This window comes from Tupaia chinensis, unplaced genomic scaffold, assembly GCF_000334495.1.
Source record: "Tupaia chinensis unplaced genomic scaffold, TupChi_1.0 Scaffold000077_1, whole genome shotgun sequence".
Classification (NCBI taxonomy): domain Eukaryota; kingdom Metazoa; phylum Chordata; class Mammalia; order Scandentia; family Tupaiidae; genus Tupaia; species Tupaia belangeri.
Window position 1 is genome coordinate 943,835 of NW_006159538.1, and position 20,073 is coordinate 963,907.

General features: G+C 57.6%; 1 protein-coding gene across 1 annotated transcript in view; it reads right to left on the reverse strand.

Annotated features, from left to right (window-relative positions):
* KCNC1 (potassium voltage-gated channel subfamily C member 1) overlaps positions 1 to 20,073 on the reverse strand; it is a 46,842-nt gene that overhangs the window by 4,483 nt on the left and 22,286 nt on the right. The window contains exon 2 of the mRNA XM_027768557.1: positions 5,453 to 6,386. Within this exon, the coding sequence (XP_027624358.1) occupies positions 5,453 to 6,386 (934 nt within the window). The remainder of the gene's footprint in view (positions 1 to 5,452; positions 6,387 to 20,073) is intronic.

Consider the following 20,073-nt stretch of genomic DNA (forward strand, 5'->3'; position numbering starts at 1 on the left):
GGGCCGCGGGGGCGGGGGGAGGCAGCTCGGGCCAGCCTCCGCCCCACCCCATCACTCCTGGGGACTGCGCCTGCCCACGCTCCCGCCCTGGCCTGAGCTGGGTCTGCTCCAGAACTTCAGCTAGGGGGAGAGCCTCCGCGGCAAGGCCTCTTTGTGGAAGAAGGAAATCAACAGGGGCATGCCCACCTTGGGGGAGGCTCTCTGAAAGGTCAGAGAGGAAAAAAGCTGGAGACAGCTTCGCCCAGCGTGGCACTCTCCCGGGATCCTGTTCACATCATGTAACTACACGCGGAAGTGATCCTTCCCCGCGTGCACACACTGAGAGTGCACGTGGGCGGGATCGCCGCCCGTGTACACATCATGTCACTACAAAGAGGCAGTCAGTCAAAAGACAAATGGACCAATCAGGTTTATTCATAAAGCAAATCCAAAAAAAAAATCCCATTATAATTTTGGAACTTAAAAAAAGTCTCTCGTACAAGATGGCAAAGCATTTCACGTACAGTGCGTTTCTCGACAATCCCAGGGGCTTCGCTCCCTGATTTACTCTGAACCAGAAAGGCCAGTTACCAAGGTAACTCTGACACCGTGTGACTGGGGCCGCGGCCTCTCTGGGGTCTGGGTCTGCCTGGCATGTGGGGGCGTGTCTGCAGGCACACACGTGTGCTCACAGACATGCCTGGTCCTGCCTCCTGTTCTGGTCGGCCCCCGTCTTCCTTCCCAAGGGTCTGAGGAGGGAGGGCCTTGGGAAGAGGGGATGGGAACAGTATGGAGTGGGGTGAGGGGTGGAAGTTGGGCTCACAGGACCCGGCATGAATTTTCCTCCAAGGGAAACGGTGAGTCCTCCCAGGTGGCGCCCCCACCTGGAGGAAGCGAGGACTCTGTGGCCAACACATGTAGATACCCGTGGAGATATCTACAGCCTGCTATTCTGGCCTGGGGAGGGGCCAAAGGGGGTGCCCCCCTCTCTGCTTCTGCCTCCACGGAGATGGTGCAACTGAGACCCCTCCTCTGGCCTGCAGCCCCCATGCCCCTGGGCTCCCAGCTCGCACACGTTGAAGGAGCTCAAAGTCTGGGCTGGGTTTTCCTGCAGGAAGCAAGGAGCATCCCTCAGGGTCCTTGGAGGGATGAGAGCGGGGCACCTCTGCTTCCCTGGGGGGTGCCCAGGACACCCCGGGCCTACCTCTGTGTTCTGGGAATAAGCCTGGCCTCCCTGGGCTCTGCGTGTATCTGTGGTTTAAGGTGCTCTGAGGAACAATGGTATTCTCCCTCCCCAGCTCCAGAGGGGAGGCCGGAAAAGAGAAACTGAGGAGGGGCCAACTGTCAAAATCCAGGGAACCCATGAAAAAGGCCAGAGGTGCAAGTTCACCCAAGACTTGGCACCCCCTACCCCTGCCTGGGGCTGGCAGCTAGGAGCCTCAACTCCCCCTTACTTTCCACAAGGCTGGGGGCCCTTCCTGCCTTGGCCTGGCCCCCCCAGGCTCCCACTAGACCCACAGGCCTGTGATGATGAAATGGCAGCATGGCAGCGTCTCGGGGATGGTTTCCAGGCTTTGAAATGGGCTGAGATGAGCGTCTGCGAGAGGGTCATTTTTTTAAAACTTTGGAGCAAGGAGAACCTGGTGGCCGGGCCTCAGCCAGCAGGCTGGCTTCTCTGCCCTGGTCTCCGGGCGCCGCCGACGTACTTACTGTTCACACCAGCAGCGGGCGCCAGGGGGCGCGCACGGGGCTGGGGTGGGTGGGGGTTTGCTGGGCATGTCCTCGGCTTTAGCCCGGAGGGGTCTGCCCAGTGGGGACTCAGGGGAAACCGTCCAGGGCTAAGCGGGGACAGTCTGTGAGAGACACGAGCAGAGCACAGTCGCGAAAACCGGCACAAGTCATGCAACAAAACGAGGAGAGAGAGAGAGACATGATTAGTGGAGAGAGAGAGAAAAAGAGAGAATGTGAACAACACGGAAAGTACACCCACGCCTGGCCCTCGGAGTGAGGTCATTTCTCCGCTGCTTCCCCTTGGCCCACTGGGGGCCCCGCTCAGGCCCACGCTGCCAACCCTGCAGCCGGATCCGGGCAGAACCGCCTTCAGCCCCACACCCTGCGTGGCCAACTGTCCCAATCCCGTCACCCTCCCTGCCCCACAGACGGATGAGCACCACTCCCCCGGCAGCTGCCACAGCCCAGCGGGCAGGTGGAGGGGCCGGCGGAGGGGCATGTGGACCTCTGTCCCACCAAAGATGACCCGGAGGCTGCTGTGGTAGCTCCCGGGGGGCCCAGGCATGAGCCTGTCTCCCCCCACCCCACTTCAGCCCTGCTCTCCTACAGGGACCCTGTAGCCCTGGACGCGGCACCACAGAGGACCGACCCACATCACGGGGGGCAGAGAAGGACGAGACACACGTGGATGGACGTGGCAGGACAGGGGCACACTCGGAGCCCGAGGTAGGGACAGAGCCCCTGTCTGGGACAGGAGAAGTTTCTCCCAGACTATAAGTCCCAGGCAGCCCCCTGTGCTGGGTGCCCTCCTGGCACCTCCTATGAGGCCTGCCACCAGGTGACAACTGAACCTTTGACAGCCCTTGGGACGAGACCTCTGAACACTGAGGCCACGCCAGCCCTGGCACGTCCTTGGGACAGACACAAACTGAGGCGTCAGGAGAGACCACGAGGTCTGAGGAGCTGAGAGGAGGGTGGAGGCCTTGTGTCAGTGGGGGTGGGGGGCCTGGGCAGGGCGAGATGCCCTGAGTCCCGCGTCCTGCACTTGGCCTCGGACTCAGGTTTCAGAAGTGGGATGGGAGGACCCCAGGTTTTGGTGAGGCCACCTGACTGCCCCTGGGCGTGGAACAGGCTAGAAAGGCCTTGGGGGACTGCATCTGACCCCCCGCAATTCCCGCAGGGCCTGGCCTCCACCTACCGTTTGCCCTCCTCTCTGCTGGCCTCCCCCTCTCTCACACACTCACCCCCAGCCCATGCTCACTGGGCACACAGCTGCAAGCAGGAAAGAAGGTGAATGGGAAGGGACTCGGGGTACAGAGATGGGTGGGGACACCCTCTCAGGGCCACATCCCCTCTTAGTGGTAGATGATCCAGGTCTCACATACCAGCTTTTGGGAGAGAGTGTTCTGGCAAGGGGTGAGGCTCAGAGCTGAGCAAAGGCTTCAGGACTTCTGGATAGCACCTCCACCACCAATAACAAAGGAACTGAGTGCTTGGGAAGGGAGGGAGGGTGCAGGGTTGGGGTGGGGAGGGTCCGGGCATCCACGCTCCAGGGGGGTATGGAATGCTCTCTTTTGCCTGCAAAGCAAAGCTCTCTGGTCCCTGAAACCTGGAGCCAGAGCAAAGCTGCCCCCAGGGGTACGGCTGCCAGGGCTGAGGTGGGCTGTGGAGCCAAGGGGACTTCCGGGGGTTATGGGAAGCGGGGTACTGTCTCTGGGACTAGCTGGTGTGCACGTCTGAGCACACACATCTACACTCATGTGTGTGTGTGTCTGCATGTGTGTACACACCGCCTCAGCACCTGGATAATCCTGTCACTGGGAGGACAGAGGAGTCTGCCTGGAGTGAACTGGGGATCCTTGATGGGCTGACCTGGGGCACCCAGGGTTGGGGTACCAATCCTGAAAGATCGTGTTGGGGGGATTCAGTGGAAGGGTCAATAGTGCAGGGTGATGCCACTCAGGCAGGTCCACAGTCCAGGCCTTCCCCAGGAGCTCAGGAACTTTTCTTACCCTGATGGTAGCTGTTGTGCTCAAATGGCTAGCTAACCCAAAGCAGAGTGTGTGTGTGTGGGGGGGGGCAGGCTTTGCACAGACGCAGGCCTGACCCACTGGGCCAGAACCTCGCCTACCTCGGGGTGCTTGCTTCAGCCTCTGAGAGCCCTGCCCACTCCTAGCCCAGCCCAAGACGCTGGCCACGTTTCTCTTGGGTGCCTACAGGAGTCCCAGGAAGGGGAGAGTGTGGGGCGGGGCAAAGGGGCTGGACAGTCCCTTGTGGGCAGAGAAGCAGGGGCCTTGGGCCTGGCCAGCCTAGCTGGGAGATGAAGCCAGAAGAGGGTGAGGAGGGGGTGCTGGGTCACAGAGCACATTAGCAGGAGGAAAATCAATCATCCACGGGGGGGGAGGCCACTCGGACCAGGGCAAGTGTCCTACCTGGGGCCGAGCTAGCCTGCAGCCCCTGCCAGACCTGGGCAGAGGACCCCCTTTGCAGACTACACACTACCTAAGCTCTCACGCCAACCTCACGCTTTCCTGGTATCCGCCTCAGCTCAGCGTCGCCATTCTTCTCTGGGTCATCCTTTCCTTTGAATCCCTGTGTCCACAGAATAAGTCGATGGTATTCCATGGGTAGAGGTAGACTATGGGCTTTATATCTTCCGACCAGAGCCCCGTGATCAACTTTATGTGCTATGTGCAGGTTCTCATAAAACTGAGAGTCCCATAACGAACCACTAGCCATGGAATATGAGAATATATCCCACGGTGACTAGTATTGTGTCACGGCCCCCCACCCTTCTCCCCGCCCCCAGTGAATCCTCGGGAAAGTGGGTGTGCACTGGTTGGGGTATCTTGTATTGCTGCTGCAGTCCCTGCTGGCCATGGGGAAGACCCTCGGTGGGAGGTGGTTGCTGGTAGCGCTTTCATCTAAGCTGCCTGGGGTGGTGGCCCCTCTAGTCCTTTGCTCACCAGCCGCTTCCATCAGAAGGTCACCGGAAACTCCTACTCAACCATCGATCAAACAGACAACGTGAAAGCTAGATCACTCCAAGAGGTTCCTAAAGATAAACGCTAAACTCTAGGTGGTGGTAGATGAGTTGGTTGCATGCTATGGGGAAGTAAGCTTGTCACGGAGGGCTAGAGGCGTCTCCTGGGAAGGACCAGGCCCTGGGCAGCCGGCCTCAGAGCAGGGATGGTACTCGGCTATGGAGACGGGCTCTGCTGGGGGTGAGAATCCTTGCGACTGCCTTTGCAGGGACCCTCCTGCCCGATCCCATGCACCGTTTCTGCCATCTACACAGCCTGCAGAAGGGAGCTGCGTTAAGGACCCAATCAAAAGCTGTCTGCATTTCCAAGTCACACCTGCCCCCACCGCACCCCAGCACTGGGTCATCGCCTGAGTCAGAGACTCACGCTGGACTCCAGCCCACCTGAGCAGCAGCCCCCTGGGCTCCTGCTAAGATAGTCCTCAGCGACCTCGCGGCCGAGTCATCTCTTCAGAGCATCTCGAGACCAACCGCGTCAACCTCCTTACCCGGGGCCACCAGTGAGGTTCCTGTAGCAGCCTCTTGCCTGCTGGTTGTGGCTGCCAGCATCTCCCTGGGCCCCCAGGCTCCCCAGCTCAAGGCTGAGTGCGGGTCCGGGGTCGCCCGCGGAACTAAGGAAGCAGTCTGACTGAATCTGGAATCATCGCTACAGGACGGAGGTGAAAGGTCAGATCGACATGCCTCTAAGAGGTTTCCTACCTGCTCTGTTAATTTCTAAAATTTCTTCCTGGGCCAGCGGACATGTGTCACTCTGAGTACTGTGGTGTGGAGAGTTTACGACAGATTTACAATAATTGGGAGATCCCAGCTGCGGTGGCCGTGGAATATGCTTCTTTTTTTTCTTTGGTAGTTTCTGCTTAGCCATGGCTAAGGAGTAGTACATCCCGAAATTGTTCACGATGACAGGCACGGGCATGGCGATGGTCAGCACGCCCGCCAGCGCGCACAGGGCTCCCACCAACATGCCGGACCAGGTCTGCGGGTACATGTCTCCATAGCCCAGCGTTGTCATGGTGACCACGGCCCACCAGAAGCCAATGGGGATGTTCTTAAAGTGCGTGTGCTCGCTGGCGCTGGGGTCGTTGGGCTGCGCCCCGATCCTCTCGGCGTAGTAGATCATGGTGGCGAAGATGAGCACCCCCAGGGCCAGGAAGATGATGAGCAGCAGGAACTCGTTGGTGCTGGCGCGGAGCGTGTGGCCCAGGACCCGCAGGCCCACGAAGTGGCGGGTCAGCTTGAAGATGCGCAGGATGCGCACGAAACGGACCACGCGCAGGAAGCCCAGGACGTCCTTGGCCGCCTTGGAGGACAGGCCGCTCAGCCCCACCTCCAGGTAGAAGGGCAGGATGGCCACGAAGTCAATGATGTTGAGCGAGTTCTTGATGAACTCCACCTTGTTGGGGCAGAAGACCACACGCATGAGGAACTCGAAGGTGAACCAGACCACGCAGACGCCCTCGATGTAGGTGAGGAAGGCCTCCGTCTCCGCTTCCCGGTAGTAGCGCACTTGCGTGCCATTCCGAACATTCTCGATCTCTGTCTTGTTCACGATGGGGTTGAAGCGTTCGTGGGTCTCCAGGCAGAAGGTGGTGATGGAGACCAGAATGAAGAAGAGGGAGGCAAAAGCCACGTACTGTGGGGGAGAAACACACCATGTCAGAGGGGAGACCCTCCCGCCCGGTGGAGAAGCCCGGGGCCTCTGCATTGGGTCAGAGCCAGGCCTGTGCAGGCCCCTCAGCACCACCTGAGCTGCTGTGCCACAGCTCCCTCCTCGGGGCAGAAGGGACGTGACTACAGCCAGGTCCATCCTGAAGCCCTCCTGCTCAGTCTTCCCTGTGCTCGCTTCCCTCGCTGCCAGTCAGACGTGGAAGCCCTAGAGGCCAGCAGAGCCACTGGAGGGAAGGAGCCTGGGTCTCTGAAGGGAAAGACGTCCACTAACTGTCTCATTGTCCCCGAGTGGGAAATAAACCTCTAGCGGGTTGTCACTGCGATTTGGAGGTGCTATGTTAAAGCACTTAGCTACCCTGACTCGTGAAAGAGACTGAGGAGCACACTGCTCAAACACTACATGCAGCCGGCTGGGACCACATGGGGGGCCTGGGTCAGTTCCCAGTCTGACCTAGAGGTCGGAGCAGCAGCGCGTGCCTGTGATCCATGACTCAGAAGGCCAAGGCAGGATAGGAAGCCCAAGTCTAGCCAGGGGAACAAAATGTGACCCTGTCCGAAAGAGAACTGGACTTAGCGGCGTGCCTGCCATTGCAGCTGGAGACGGGAAGATTGCCACAGGGCGAGACCCCATCTTTCAGAAAGAAAACTGACCAAGCCTGCTGGGGCCAAAGTCGGTGAAGAAGTGAGAGGAGGCGGCTCTTGTGGGATCCGGCTCCTCGAAGGTCACTCTTCCCATCCTCCTCCCTCAGACCACAGTCTGTGCACTTTGAGCACCGAGGTCCCCCCAGGCCAGCAACAGGAGGCGCCGTGCTGCTGCTAGCTGGCAAAGGCTTGGTTTGCACTGATGCCTCCCTTGGCCCTGGAGGAGAGCCCTGGAAGTCCCAGAGCAGCCCCATTGGGGCTGCCCGTGGCCGCAGGGCCCAGCACCCACCCCAGCAGGGATTTGGGAACCAAGAGCTATGTGGACATTTCAGACCACATTCTAGGAGAAGAGAGAAGATGAGACAGTCCACATTTCAGAACCGCAGAGGAAAAGCAGCCTTCGAAGATGATGGGCCAGGATCCCACATGCTACGGGGAGTGGGGGGAAGCCTGAGGCCCGAGAACAGGAGATCTGCCCAAGCTACTACTCACAGGGAGCAATGCTGCTGGGTTTAGAGCATAGTGCGATTTTCAGAAAACTTTCTCTCAGGCTACCATCGAATGCCATTCGAATACATCCCTCCTTCCCCCCTCCCATCCCTCCTTCCACCCTCCCATCCCTCCTTTCACTCATCCAGCCTCCTCCTTCCTTCCCGCTTCCTTCTTTCCTCTCTCCCTCCCTCCTTCTTCCATCCGTATGTCCATTCATATTTCTTCCCTCCCTCCTTCATTCTCTGTTCCTTCCTCCCTTCCTTCCCTCCCTCCCTTCTCTCAGCATTCCTCTTCCCTTCCCTCCTTTTCTCCGACCCACCAATCCACCCACCCATCCTCTCATCCACCCATCACTTGTTCTTCCATCCCTCACAGGCACCCGGTGATGCCCAGTGCAGAGCAGCAGAAGGCCTGGCCCAGCTCTCAGGAGTTCCCTGCTAGCTCAGGGTACAGGACTCACGAAGAGACAGGATGGATGCAGGGACCTAAAAGGCGAGCCCTCGGCCCCAGGACACAGGTGGGGCTGGGAAAGGTGAGAGTGATGTGCACACCCCTGAGAGGGGCAGGGTCCAGACTTAGAACCAGGCCTTCCAACTCCAGAAGTTCTTCTTGCAAGTCCAGATAGCTCAAGTGTAGGGCACCACAAAGAGAGGCCATTCCCGGCCACCCAAGTTCATCTGGCGCCAGAGCTCTGGTCATCCAAAGCTCTCAGCGCTCTGAGCACACCCCCAACCACCGGGAACTGGCTCCAGATTCCCTCTGGGGGATTCCATCTAGGAGCTTGATGTTCACTGCCTAGCTCCCTAAGGCAGGTCATGCGCACCCCAGCTGCATGCCCTGCCCTGGCCTTCGGGTAGGAGCAGGGGTAGCATGCCTGCTGTAAGTGCCTAAGGGATGGCATGAGGCAGGGCCCAGGCAACCTGGGCTGGTCCTGGACCACAGGGGAGGTGGGAGACCTCCTCGCTGCTCCTCAGTCAGGATACCCCCCTCATGTCCTCTGCTCATAAATGACTCTCTCCCACAGGGCTACTGTCAAATAGGCTGTAGTTTCCCTCTTAGCTGCCAGCCCACCCTCCACATGGCTAGGAGGAAGTTGCCCGCAGAATCTCAGCCCTGCCATGCTGCCCAGAGGACCCAGGCCCTCAGCCTGGCACGTGACACTCTCCGTCCCAATCTGACTTCCTGGGGGCTTCTCCCCATACACACCCGACATTCTTGCCACAGGCACCTCTGCCATTTCTAACCACAGAGCGCCCCCCCTGCCCCAGGCTGTGGCTTTGCACCTGCTGTTCCTTCCCCTGGAGAGGAACAGAGCCGATCTCTGGGAAAGCCTCGCTCTTCGCCCTTCCCCTGCGGTGCAGATCCGCTTGGCGGCTGTGGCCCTGAAGACGCAGCACAAGAAGGGACTCCCCAGGGAGTCTCTAAATTCACCCCTGGGGAGGTAGCAAACTGGTCTCCAGCTCTGGCTCTTTAGTGCTGGGAGAGGCTCATGGGAGCCCGAAACACTGATGTTCCCGGAGCCTCCTGATTCCCAGGTCTTCAAAGCTCTCGTCTCATTGCCCCTTGCAGAACAGGTCCTCATGGGAAACTGAGGCCCAGGAAGAGGTCAGGCCTTATAAGATTAGGGTAGAAAAACCCTTGGCTCTCAGGGGCCAACACACAGCCGGCCTAGAATCTTTCTTCTTTGGACCCCAAGGTCCAAGGTGTGGGGAGTGGGAGGTGGGGACCCCGACAGTGACTTCTTTTCCAGGGAGCCAAGGGAGTTAGAAGGGCCTCTGCCCGGCCCTGCCCTGCTCTCTGGGTATCTGCCTTCCTGCCCTCTGCCACCTGTCACAGGCAGAGGCCCAGCAACACCAGGGTCCGAGGGGACCCTCAGCAGGCCATGAAGGAAGGTGCCCCTGGATTGCTCAGATCCTGACATTTTCCTAAGCCTAGAGGCTAGTAAGAGATCAGCCACAGGGCAGAGTCAAGTCCCCAGCTTCCTCTGTCCGTCCTCCAGGCGAGCCGAGCAGCAGAGAGGAAGAAGCCACCAAGGCTTTTGGACCTATTAATCTAGCCTGGGTAGACAGGCGGCCACATCCCCGTTGTTAAGGAGAAAACCTGAGTACGGGGTGGTGGGGGACGAAGCCAAAGACGTAAAGCTAGGGAAGAAGCTCGGGCTTGGACCCAAGTTTATGAAACTCGGGAGTCCAAGCTTTTCTACCACCAGAGTCACCAAAATTCTTGGGGACAAAAAGAGCTGGGCAGCTGGCCCGTGACTGTGTCTGGATGGGTTGCTCTGGAACTTGGCACCCATGGCTCAGATGCTAGGCCTGCCCCCTCACCAGTAATGCAGAGGGCAGGGGTACCCAGATCCGATCTACAGGTCAGTTACCCTGGGCCTCATTACCCAGGCTTGCAAACACAAGACCCCACCTTATACAGGGACTCAGTGACGCCCCGGCGGGTGTCCCCACCTGGCTGGCCTGTTCTCACCCCACCCAGGGAGGAGACCTCAGCTTATGAAGGGAGCTACACCAGAGGGAGGTTGAGGGGAGAAGGGCTGGGTAGTTCCGGGATCAGTTGGCCCCTGGAAGGGAGAGAACTTCCTGATTGGCCCAGGCAGCAAGGCTCCAAGCAGCGTCCACAGCAACCTCAGGCTGTCACCCCAGGGCTGGGGGAGTCACAGGCAAGGGCAGGGAGCAGCACCCCACATGAGCTGAGAAATTGGACAGTCACCCCAGACCACAGACATGACCTAGAGCACCGCTTCACTCATCACCAAGGGCAGGCACGTACACAGGCACACGGAGGACGACACAGTGCCGGCCACACTGCACAGACATGGGGCGCCGTGCAGAGCTCACCACGTGCGCAGGCACACGGACGACGACACGGCGCCGGCCACACTGCACAGACGTGGGGCGCCATGCAGAGCTCACTGAGACCGTCACCCACGACCGCAGGCACCAGGGGCTGTGCTGCAGGCACGCACACGCCTTGTGCACACACGCTCGGTGGTGTGCGGGGTCACTACGCAGCATACCCACCGTGAACACACGGCGGCCCCAGGTGCTGCTGCCCTCCAGCCCTCCTCTGCCCAATGCCCCCAAACGGGGTAGCAACTGACTCAGTGTCTCTCTGCCCCAGGACAGGCAGCTGCAGTCACCTGACCTGTACCTCTACTCTCAAGTCTGCCTGCTCAGGTGGTGCTGGCTCCTGGATCCCATCCCTGGGCCCTGGCCCTCACCCACAGGCTCCCGGACTCCCTGCCCCTGTCAGGCCTTGTCTCCTTTTTCCGCCCAACCTGAGCTGGTGAGCCCCACCATCTAGGGTCCAGGCCATCTGTGAGGCCAGTCCCTCCTGGGCTGCTAGTCTGAATGGGGATACCAAGTGGGCTCAGCTAGGTGGCCTGGGGGCACCTGTCACCCACCCTGGGCCCCTCGGGAGCCACCTATAAAATTTCAAGGCAACGCAGGCAAGATCACCTGACGATGTGGCATAAACCCAAGCTGGTAGTTTCTAGCTTTTTTTTTTTTTCTTCCCAGAACCAAATCACAAACCGTGAGAGACCCACCAATTGTGTTCTAGAAAGTGGTAGCCATGGCAACGGAGCAAGGCATCCCATTTCTATGGTAACCAGGGTAGTGAGGCTGTTGGCTGTAAAGTCAGACAAACCTACTAACGATCTGTTGACTTAAGAAGATGTTTTATAAATCACTGAGTTATTTTTATCACAACCCCACCCCTGGAACCATAAATCAGAAAGGCAATTTACTATCTATTAAAATGACCAATATGTGCTATGACTTTCATTTATGAATTATTTATGCCACAGTCATCTTTAGAAATTGTGCTTGCCTTTCAGAGCTGTTCAGGGGTTCGCCGTAGGGATCTGAGTTCTCACAGACGCGCTTCAGCAACGAGGCGAGAGTTGTAACGTGGTGCAGGGGCCACCGTTCAGTCTGGCCGTTCTCTTGCTGTGTGGCCTTGACAAGTGACTTCCCCTCTCTGGGCCTTGGTTTCATCATTGGTAAAGTGAGGGTTGAACTTGGTCCTTCTGAGGGTTCTGAGGCAGGGCCAGGTCCCAGGGAGTGGGGGCATATGATGGCCAGGCAGGGGGGCCTTGGCCGACGTCCAGGCCCCAGGCCCCCAGGGCTTTCGGGTCAGTTTTCTGCCTAATTAAATCTGCGCGGCGGGGGTGTGCAGCATTCGTTAATCCTTGCCAGTCAGTGATGCAGAGCAGGCAGGATGGCCAATTGTCCTAAATAAATTGTCAGTCCAGTTGGGTTTGGAAACCGAATTAGACTCGTCTGGACTTCCTTGGGGGGGCACACCCACAGTGTGCTGGGTTGCTGAGGGTTGCCAGTCAGGGCGAGGGATCAGGGGGCTCTCTGGGTCCCGTCCCTTTCTTCTCTATCAGTAAGTGCCTCCCATTAGCACCAAGGGGCCTGGCCCTGAGCACGCTGAGGCCTGCCTGCTCCTCCTCGCCAACCCTGCCCCTGGGCTGGCTCGGGCAGAGCAGGCGGGCGGTGTACCCCGTGCTGCCCACAGCAGCAGAGCGCGTGCAGAGACCACGTACGTACGTGCGGGAGCCCGCTTGGGAAGATCTGTGTGCTGGGGAGTGTGTGGGGGAAGTGTGTAAATACACGGGGCGTGTGAGCAGGAGGATGGTGTCTCATCCATGTGGCCTGACGCTAGGCCTGTGTACAAGTTTGGGGTCACTGTGTGTGGTGTTTGCGACCCAAGTGGTGGACAAAGTGCACATGTGTGTGAAAATGTACAGGGGATGTGTGTGTGTGGATGAGCATGGGGGTGTGACAGCATGTGTGCGTGGGGTTAAGTATGGGTGCTATGTGTGCGTATGTGTGTCTGCATGTGCGGGGAGACCTGGATGGGGTGGTGTGTGAATGTAGGGGGACATGTGGCTTGTGATGTGTATTTGTGTGTGTGTTTGGGTAAACGCACAAGTTCAGGCTGTGGTGTGTGCATCTGTGTGCGCATGCACATGTACGGGGACTGTAGGATCTGTGGAGTGTGGGAGCAGGTGTGTGTGGGACAACACATGGGGTGGGGTGTGCACATACGTGTGCATGTTCACGCCATCTCCCGGGGAAACTGGGGTCTGGCTGGGCACCCTAGACGTGTGTTCTCTGAGTCACACGAGACCCAGCCCAGGGCCCTGACCCTTTCCCACACTGGAGGTGGTCACGCACGCTAGCCCAGGTGTGTGTTCTTTCCCTGGGGCCGCCCTGACTAGGTGCCAGGACAGACAGGTGGGAGTGTAGAAAGGCCCGTGAGCCTGCCTGGGGGAGGGCCACAGGGAGGCAGGACGGTACCCAGCCCAGAAGTCCCCATCCATCCGCATGGACACTCTCAACCCTGGTGGCCAGTCGGGGGAGAGGAGCAACCAGGACCAGAAAACGCAGTGCCTGGGCCTTAGGGAGATGACCTCCTCCTTAGTTAGGTCATCCTCATGACCCTAGGCCTAGGTCACATCCAGAAAAGGCCACCCAGCAGCTGGGCTGGCAAATCCCAAGGTGGCCAAGGTTCTTGTGGTGCTGTCATTCCATCATGCGTGGTTTTCACATTTCGGAAATGGAACTGTATCGCAGATGTACACAGGGAGTAGTACTCCTTCCTGTCCCCCCGACGTGCTGTCACCGCACTAATGACATGTCTTATTTTTTTCAACTCATTCCATGTTTGTTGACTCACAAACTATTGCAAACATTGCCACAATCTGAGCCTCACTCCTGGGGGTCCCTTCTGCAGCTTTCCCCTGAGAAGGAAGCCGGAGGCAGGATCTCCCCTAAATTTAACGGTAGACAGGGAGACATGGGGGAATGTAGGGAGAGGGGCAGGTTAGCGCGCAAAGATGGATTCTGGGGGCGACACACACACTCAGAGGCAAATACCACGAGCAGCCATCCCTGTCCCCTCCTGGCGGCTGCAAAATGATCAGGGAAAGACTAGGCGTCCACGAGACACTTTGGTCTTTCCTGTCACAAGGCGTCTGCCGAGAGGGGCTGGATCAAGGTCCCTGGACTCTGTCTTTGGGGCACTTTAGCCCTGAGCTGAGGCGGTTGTGATGGCAGCCACCAGTTTCAGAAACTCGCTCTGTGTCCATGGAGCCATCACCTGTCTCTCGGGGTGAACCAACTTCCCTACTGCCATCACTTCAAAGAACCCGATGGTCAGGGGAGTCCCTGACTGCAGATGTCCAGGCATGCGGGGACCTCATCTTTGAACTTCTTCTTGAGCTGAAGATACTCGGGCATGTAGCCTCAGGTGCCACAGTGAACGACTAGGTTGGCAAGAGCTACGATTCGGGACCCCAATACCCATCGGAGAACAGACTGGGATGGACTGACCGAGGGCATGGACGTGCAAGGTCTGCCCTAATGGCATGTCTTAACTTGATGGCACCTGGGGCAGCCGCAACATGGTCACTAGAGCCCACAACCCTAAGACAGAGGCCCACAGACCTTTTTGGTACAAACCTTTCTCCTTGGGTGGGAAGCTCAGTGAGGAAAGGACCTGTCCAAGGTGGCAGAACTTTCTAGATGGCCAGAGATGGGAACCACATGTTCCTGAAACATCACACTGGGCTCCAGCGTCATTGTCGGGACCTCTGAGACTTCCCTTGGGCAATATCCTCCCCACCCCCAACCCTCTCCCATCTCCAGGTTCCACCTGCCGGCTAGGTCCCAGGGAAAAAGCGCTAGAGTCCCTCTGTCGAAGGAGGCAGCAGAAGGAGTAGAAATGGCAGGACCCTGAAGTCAGAGTCAGCGGGCTCTCCTTGGGACCTTGAACCAGTCACTGCCCCCTTCTGAGCCTTCATCCCCTGCCTCCAGTGGTCATGATGATGAAACAAATAATGAGGTAAGGAGGTACTCGGACCTTGCTCGGCCTCCACCCAAACCTCCCACCCCTGTCCCTGGGCGGACCCTCCCACCTGGTCCTCTCTCCTCAAGACTGAGGGTCTGGGGATTTTGTCAGATCTACACTGACAAAAGCACAGACTCCTATAGTCATGGGATGGGAACTGCTGAGCTGAGGCACCTGGAAAACTGAGGCCCCGAACACTACCACTGTCCTTCAGAGAGCTGCCCTGGCCCCACTCGGCCCATGTTGTGTGAGTGAAGCTAGACCCACCTCCTGCCCAGCCTGACTGAACACCAGAGTGGTCTCTGGATTTAGCAATAAGGAGAACCTGATCGGATCGGACCTGATTGAGAAAGGTAGAAGGGAGAGTGGGAATAAGAACTCTTCCCTGGAGGAACGGGTGGGGAACGAAGGAGGCTGGAGGGGGCAGAAGCTCGTGTGATGGGGACAGCGGCAGCGGGAGCTTGGGTGGAATTGCTGAGTGGAGACACAGATGCAGAGTCCCTGGCCCACTCCTGGAGCCCAAGGTTAGTGGTTATGGTGGGGCCTGAACTCTGTCTTGAATCTGGGCCCCAGGTGGCTCGAAGGCTGACAGCCCCAGCCCGGTGTTTGGGAACCATGAGGCCAGATGACACCAGAGTGCCAGGGAGCTCTGATGCTCACTCATGCATATTTGGTGCTGGAAGCAAGGTCCAGACTTGGCTTCAGAGACCTGAGCTCGAATCCCCGCTCTGTCCCCGGCTGTGTGACTGCAGGCTGCTAACCTCGCGGAGACTCGGTCTGTCATTCTTAAAATGGAGACAGTCATAACACACTCCAGGAAGCAAGACAGCATGGAAGGGTGTGGAGGCAGAGGCCAGGTACCTGGGCTTCCCCGAGCAGGGGCAGAATCCTGGCAGGGAGAAGGCCCAGACTTGCCAGTTCCCATCACACTGGGACCCAGAAGCTGGGCCATGGCCCCCTCCACAAAAATCCAGCCACGGCATTTTGCTTTTTGTTTCTCTCAAATTACCAGGGGTGGGAGTCGGGGGGGGGGGGTGCGAGGAGCAGCACCCCAGGTGGCTCGAAGGCTGACAGCCCCAGCCCGGTGTTTGGGAACCATGAGGCCAGATGACACCAGAGTGCCAGGGAGCTCTGATGCTCACTCATGCATATTTGGTGCTGGAAGCAAGGTCCAGACTTGGCTTCAGAGACCTGAGCTCGAATCCCCGCTCTGTCCCCGGCTGTGTGACTGCAGGCTGCTAACCTCGCGGAGACTCGGTCTGTCATTCTTAAAATGGAGACAGTCATAACACACTCCAGGAAGCAAGACAGCATGGAAGGGTGTGGAGGCAGAGGCCAGGTACCTGGGCTTCCCCGAGCAGGGGCAGAATCCTGGCAGGGAGAAGGCCCAGACTTGCCAGTTCCCATCACACTGGGACCCAGAAGCTGGGCCATGGCCCCCTCCACAAAAATCCAGCCACGGCATTTTGCTTTTTGTTTCTCTCAAATTACCAGGGGTGGGAGTCGGGGGGTGGGGGTGCGAGGAGCAGCAGCAACAGCTACAGGGAGAAGTACGCCCGGTTCCACAGGCTTTCCCCTAACATGTCTGCTCCTGCCACCACTGGCTGGCTGGCAGGCCAGGAGTGCACGTGGTCCCCCACGGCAGGCTGCACGAGGCCAGTCCTGCCACCTCCCCGGTGAGGACCATGGGCGTTAGGCGGACACCTGACACCCCCACATTCATGGCATTCGTCAGCACAGTTCCTGCTTTGTGGCTGAGAGGAAAAGAGGCTCAGGAGGGAAAGGACGAGGTCCTGTGACAAGTGGGTGTGAGGCAGAGCCGGCCGTGGGCCTGACTCGGCGGGCAGCAAGATGAAGGACGAGGACAGCTCCGGGGGCTGAGCAGGCGCTGCGGGCGGGGCCGTCCACTGTTCAGCTCGCTCAGCCCTCAGGCCTCCCAGCCTGGTGGGTCTCATCATCACTCCTCAGTTGAGGCATCTGAGGTTTACGGAGGTGCAGAATCTCATCTGCCTGAGGTCTCAGGGTTCTCAGGGCTGGACAGTCTGCAGGAGTGAGCATCAGAGCTCCCTGGCACTCTGGTGTCATCTGGCCTCATGGTTCCCAAACACCGGGCTGGGGCTGTCAGCCTTCAGGCCACCTGGGGCCCAGATTCAAGACAGAGCTCAGGCCCCACCATAACTACTAACCTTGGCCTCCAGGAGTGGGCCAGGGACTCTGCATCACCCACAAGCCCCCCAAAAGCACATGGATGGGCCACACGGCACGAGTCACCTGCCTGTGCCTCTGTGAGCTGGCTCTGGCTGCTCCTGTGCGCTCCGACCTCAGCCAGCCACCAGCAGGCACTGGAGGCCTAGAGGCCTTGGGGCAGCGGAGCTGTGCTGTCCCAGAGTGCCCCCCATAGACCTGCAGGCCAGGACGGTCCATCGGAGCCAATGTCCCGCTCGTTCCTATGGCCTGAAAGTCTCTGCTGGAGAATAGAGTCAAGACAGGAGGAAACGGGCCTACTCACCCACCCCAAGAGCGTCTTGGACCTTCTCTGTTCTCCTCTCATGATTTTGGGAACACACGCACATGTGCCTGGTGTGTTTTTCAAGCTGCTGGGTCCAGGACTTGAACTGCACACTTGGCCAAGTGCAATCCCAGTTCCCTTAACCTCCACACCACCTGCTGGCCTTATTTTTAAATTTTTATTTTTTCAAGTTTACTCATTCATTTCTTCCATGAATGAGGGACAGAGAGACAGAGACAGGGAGACAGCACCTCAACAGGGTTCTGATGCCATGATCCACCTCCAGCCTCAGCTAGCTCCAGATCATGAGCACACACATGTCCAAGGTATTAGGGAGATCTTTGGATGCAAACCCAGAGCCTGCCTATGTGGGTTGGCCTCACAGAGCATCACGGGTTTTTAAGTTTGGTTTGGTTTTATTTTGCTATGGAGCGTGTGTGCTTACCTGAGAGACAGAGAGAAAGTGTCCCTGGGGGGGGGTGGCCATGCCATAGTCCCTTCTCCACTCTCCTCTCAGGATTTTGGGCATGCACACACACATGCCCAGCTTGCTTTTCAAGCCACCAGTTCCGGGACTAGAACCACATCGTCAGTCATATGGGATCCAATTACTTTAACTACCAGGCCACCAGCTGGCCCCAACACCCTGCTTTCATGCTGTGCCACTCTGTCTGGCCCTCTCTCCTTTATTTTCAAGGGTTCTATTGTAGGTCTGTCTTACATGCTTCAAACTTTATTTAGTCAGAGAAAACCCCAGACTGGAATAAAGAACAAATGAATGAAACTTACAGATGAGGAAGCAAGAAACAAACAAGACATTCCCTGTGGGGTATGCAGGCCTCCCGAGGGGATGGCTCCATGGTCCCCTTTGCGGTGGCCCTAAGACAGCTGTCTCCAGTGGTCTCTAGTAGCAATGGAGAGCTCATGAGGTCCCTCATCTGAGAGCGATGCATTTATTGTTAAAGTCAGCCTCCTGCCCTTTCTCCCAGAGATCCCGGAGGTCACCAGAAGCACCTCATGTGAGCTCAGGATACACCCTTGAGCCATCCTTCCCTCGGCTGGGCTTCCTCGTCTTTCTTTGCACGCCCCTCTTGGACTGGCTCCCTGGCCAGGGTGCAACCTGCTCACTGTGTCGCTAGACAGATGGCACATGTTACCCTTGGTAATTCACAACCACTTCAGCCCCAGTATTCACCTTGCTGAGCCTCACTGTCCTCTGCTAGAGTGTAAGAATGAGCCAGCAGGTGGCTTAGTGGTTAGAGTGCTGGAGCCTCATGACCAACTGTGGTTCGAGTCCTGGACCTGGTGGCTTGAAACTCATGCAAAGCATGTGTGAGAGGATGGAGGAGAAAAGATGGTAGTGTAGCCCTCATCCCTGAGGGGTCATTTCTCACCTTCTGTCTCTCCATCCCTCTGGCCAGTACTCGTGTCCTATAGCAAAAATCTGGACGTATCTATAAAAAGTAAGAACGTCAAGCTCGCCGAAGGCCACGTGCTGTACAGACATCATCGCCTTTGCCTTTAAAACCTCTCAGAGGAAGGTGGCATCATCTCCGTTTCATTACTTTCATTTTGGAGATAGAAAAACTGAGGTTCAGAGTCATTAAGACACCTGCCCCAAAAACCCCCCACGTCATGCAGCAGCGGCAGGCAGGAGTTGAGACCAGGACTCTGTGACTCCTGTGCTTCCACTCGTCTTCTTCCCATCCATCCTGGGTAGCCCTGGGAATTCGTTTTCCCATGGGCTCAGCCTTCAGCAGGTTACAGCACATCTTGGCATTTTAACAGTCATGCACACACGCACGTATACACAGGCACACACATGCACACATACGAAGGCGCACACACTAACTGAGCCGCCTGCAGGACAATCTTGATTGTCTCCTCCAGCCGATGAGAAAACTGAGGCCCCATCTCTGCAGAGGAGCGGGTGGACTCTACCAGGAACCCACTGAACAGTTTCTCTCCAGGACCCATGTGTGTGTTTGTACTGAGTCGGGGGTCCTCACTCCAAGTAGGGGTGTGCATGCCTGTGCATATACAAGGGAATGTATTTGGGGAGGACAGTAAAAAGAAGGCCCCAAGAGGGATGGCTCAGGGAGGGCAGGCGACCCAGCCCAGGAGGGACCACAGTTGACTACGCACCTGCTGGACCTCTAACTAAAACTTCCACCTGTCCCAGGCCTGCACAGGGCCTGGGTACAGAGGGAGCCTGAGCAGCCCCAGCAGAGGTGAGCACTTAACGAATAACCACGTAGGACACATGTACCCACATGGAGTGACAAAGGCTTCAAGGAGAATGCACGGGGCATTTGACGGGACTTTCACAACAGTCTTGAGTTAGAGTGGCTTCCAGGAGGAAGTGACCACTGTGCCGAGGTTGGGAGAGTGGGTAAGAACCAACTAGAGAAATACAAGATGCAGAGAAAAGCATTCTAGGCCGAGAGAACAGAAGGCTCTCGGTCCTTGTGTTCCTGACTCAGCAGCAGCATCTGGTGTGGTTGGTCCCTCCCTCCTTTTCCCGGGACCCCATAATCACGCGGTTTTCTTCCCACCACACTGGTTGATCTTTCTGGTGTCCTTTCACAATCTCTTCTCAGCCTCTAACTCTCAGCAGCCAGAGCACAGTCCTTGCGCCTCTCCACCATCTGCACTCACTCCCTCAGTGATTCACCCAGTGTCATGACTTAAATGCCATCACCCATTCAAATGCCACTAACCAGCATGCTCCACATGCTTATCGCCAGCCCAGGCCTCCCCCTGAACTCAGGACTCCAGCGTCCAACTCTCTGGCATCTCCAGGAGTTCTAGAAGCAATCTCAGACTCCACACATCAGCCGAACTCCTGGACCACTGACCCCCTGCAGCCTTCTCAACCTCATGAGGTAGCAGCTGCACCCTTCTAGGACATTCTTGCCAAGAACCTTAGAGTCATCCTTACTACCTCCCTGTCCCATTTGTTAGTTTACTTATTTATTTATTTTTAGAGAGTTTTTTTTGCTAGAGAGAGACAGAGAGACAGAAAACAAGAAATCATCCCACAAAGGGATGGCCATGCTGCAATCTCTTCTCCTTCTGGGATTTTGGGCATGCACACACACACACACACACACACACACACACACATACACACGCACGC